We start from the raw sequence: 2,075 nt of genomic DNA, 5'->3' as shown, positions 1-2,075 counted from the left end.
TGATCACTGTGCGCTCTGACCCAGAGTCTACCAGAAAATCCCCACTCACCCCCCGAATAAAGCCCTTTACGAGAATCCCGGCCCCCAAATTTATTGTTGTATTGACTTTGATTGGTTTCTTTCGCCCTTCACTCCCTACAGCCTCCTCCCGGGCTCCTGATTCGGCTGTGGCAGGTTTCCCTGCATTTGTGTTTCATTACATTCAGGCTGCAGATGTCCATAATTCCCACACAAAAAGCATGGTCCACGCTGTGGACAGCGACGGCCTACATGTCCTTCTTTGCCGCACACGTGACACCGCCGCTGCGGACAGTTTGGTCTGATATGGCCGTCCTGACCACACTGGTAACACTGCACCATAGACGATCGCGGTGCTCTTCGGATCCACGGTGGCTGTTGACTTGGTGGACCTCGCTGTGGAGATTGTGATCTCTCATAACCTTCATGGCCATACTGGTAACTCTGCACCATAGGTGGTCGCGGTGCTCTTCGGATCCACGGTGGCTGTTGGTTTGGCGGACCTTGCTGTGGAGCTTGTGACCTCTCATGACTTTCATGGCCACACTGGCAACACTGTACAGGTTGGGCTTGTGTCCATGGCGGCTGGTCCTGTGGCAGTTCTGGCTCTGGCGCAGGTGTGGTCATTGGTACAGGTTGGCTGACTTGATGGACCGCACTTCGCTTGCGGCGCCCTTCCATGGCGATAAAGGATTCGGCCTCTAAGGCCGCCTCCACTGCGTCGTCCAATGTTTGGCAGTGGGCGCGGTGGATAGCGTATCGCATTTCCCCATCATCTACTGCCTCTTTGAACTGATCTTTAGCCAGTCGTTCTCGCATGTGAGGTGGCGCCTCCGGATATGCTTGGTCGACCAACTCCGACACCGCCTCGCCAAGCTCTCTTAATGTTTCCTTCGCTCTTCTCCGCCTGCTCTTTAGCTGCAATAGAAACGAGTCCGCCAATCTTCCAGGGCCGTACCGCTTTTCTAACCGTTGTAGTAGTTCTTCTACGGTAAGTGATCTCCTGAGCCCTGTGTAATAGTCAACAGGGACTGGCTGTAGTACTTTGCATGCGGAATCTCGCAGACTTGCTGCCAAATAAGCTCCCGCCTCGTCATCCGTCCAGGCATTAAGTTGCCAGCAGGCTCTAAAATGCGATTCATACTCCCTCCAAGGTTTGCTGCCGTCAAAACGGTCTGGTTCCTTTGTTTTTCTATGACTATGGGCAACGGGGACTACTGGCGCCGGCGCTGCCATAAATGGATTGTTCACAACCGCAGCAGGCACCGATGGTGAATGTGTTAAGAATGGATTCACTCCAGACGGCGACGATTGAGCATGACTTAATACGAATGGATCCACTGCAGACGGCGACGATTGAGCATGACTTAATACGAATGGATCCGCTGCAGACGGCGATGATTGAGCATGACTTAATACGAATGGATCCGCTGCAGACGGCGATGATTGAGCATGACTTAATACGAATGGATCACCTGCAGACGGCGACTCACTCGCCACATTTGACCTGGTAACAAACGAATTCGCCGGCGAATGGTGTGGCTGGTGGTCTTCCAGCAGACAAGCGTTCTCGTCATCTGACCACATGTTGACTTAAACAAATATGATGACGATAACCTAGACCTGGACTCACAACAGAAAATCCCACTTCTGACACCAATGTAACGGAATTTGGTCCGATGCGGTCTGGCAGCATAGCGCAATGAATGGATAATATTTACATGTGCGTATCAAAACGGGATGGGCTTACCAAAAGCGAGCGTGTGTACCAAAGCGAATGTGCCAAAATTGGGCTACTTAATTTGAATAATTGAAGCGGGGCCAATACGCACCTTGAAACAATGCGAAAAAGGACGCTTGCTTACTTATTACTGATTAATACTACTTTTTAGAAAGAAAATCACACAAGACACATTTTGTTTACACCTTGGATAGCAAATATATTAAATCAACTTCAATGTGAACAAATGTTATGGTACTGATTGGTTTTAAAGGCCTGGGTTATTATTATTTGACAAATGCACTGAAAGGTATGGCTTGCCTCAATGAGTGGGTCA

General features: G+C 50.0%; 1 protein-coding gene across 1 annotated transcript; it reads right to left on the bottom strand.

Annotated features, from left to right (window-relative positions):
- Positions 1 to 1,694, bottom strand: LOC140149272 (uncharacterized). The gene has a single exon (XM_072171533.1). The coding sequence runs from the start codon at positions 1,603 to 1,605 to the stop codon at positions 136 to 138; it is 1,470 nt and encodes a 489-aa protein (XP_072027634.1). The 5' UTR covers positions 1,606 to 1,694; the 3' UTR covers positions 1 to 135.
- Between the last annotated feature and the right edge of the window lie 381 nt (positions 1,695 to 2,075).

The sequence above is a fragment of the Amphiura filiformis genome, chromosome 3 (genome assembly GCF_039555335.1).
Source record: "Amphiura filiformis chromosome 3, Afil_fr2py, whole genome shotgun sequence".
NCBI classification, from domain to species: domain Eukaryota; kingdom Metazoa; phylum Echinodermata; class Ophiuroidea; order Amphilepidida; family Amphiuridae; genus Amphiura; species Amphiura filiformis.
This window is presented reverse-complemented; position numbering and strand designations above follow the sequence as displayed.

Excerpts from the sequence above, each read along its gene's own strand:
- LOC140149272 (XM_072171533.1), bottom strand. The coding sequence starts at position 1,605 with ATGTGGTCAGATGACGAGAACGCTTGTCTGCTGGAAGACCACCAGCCA.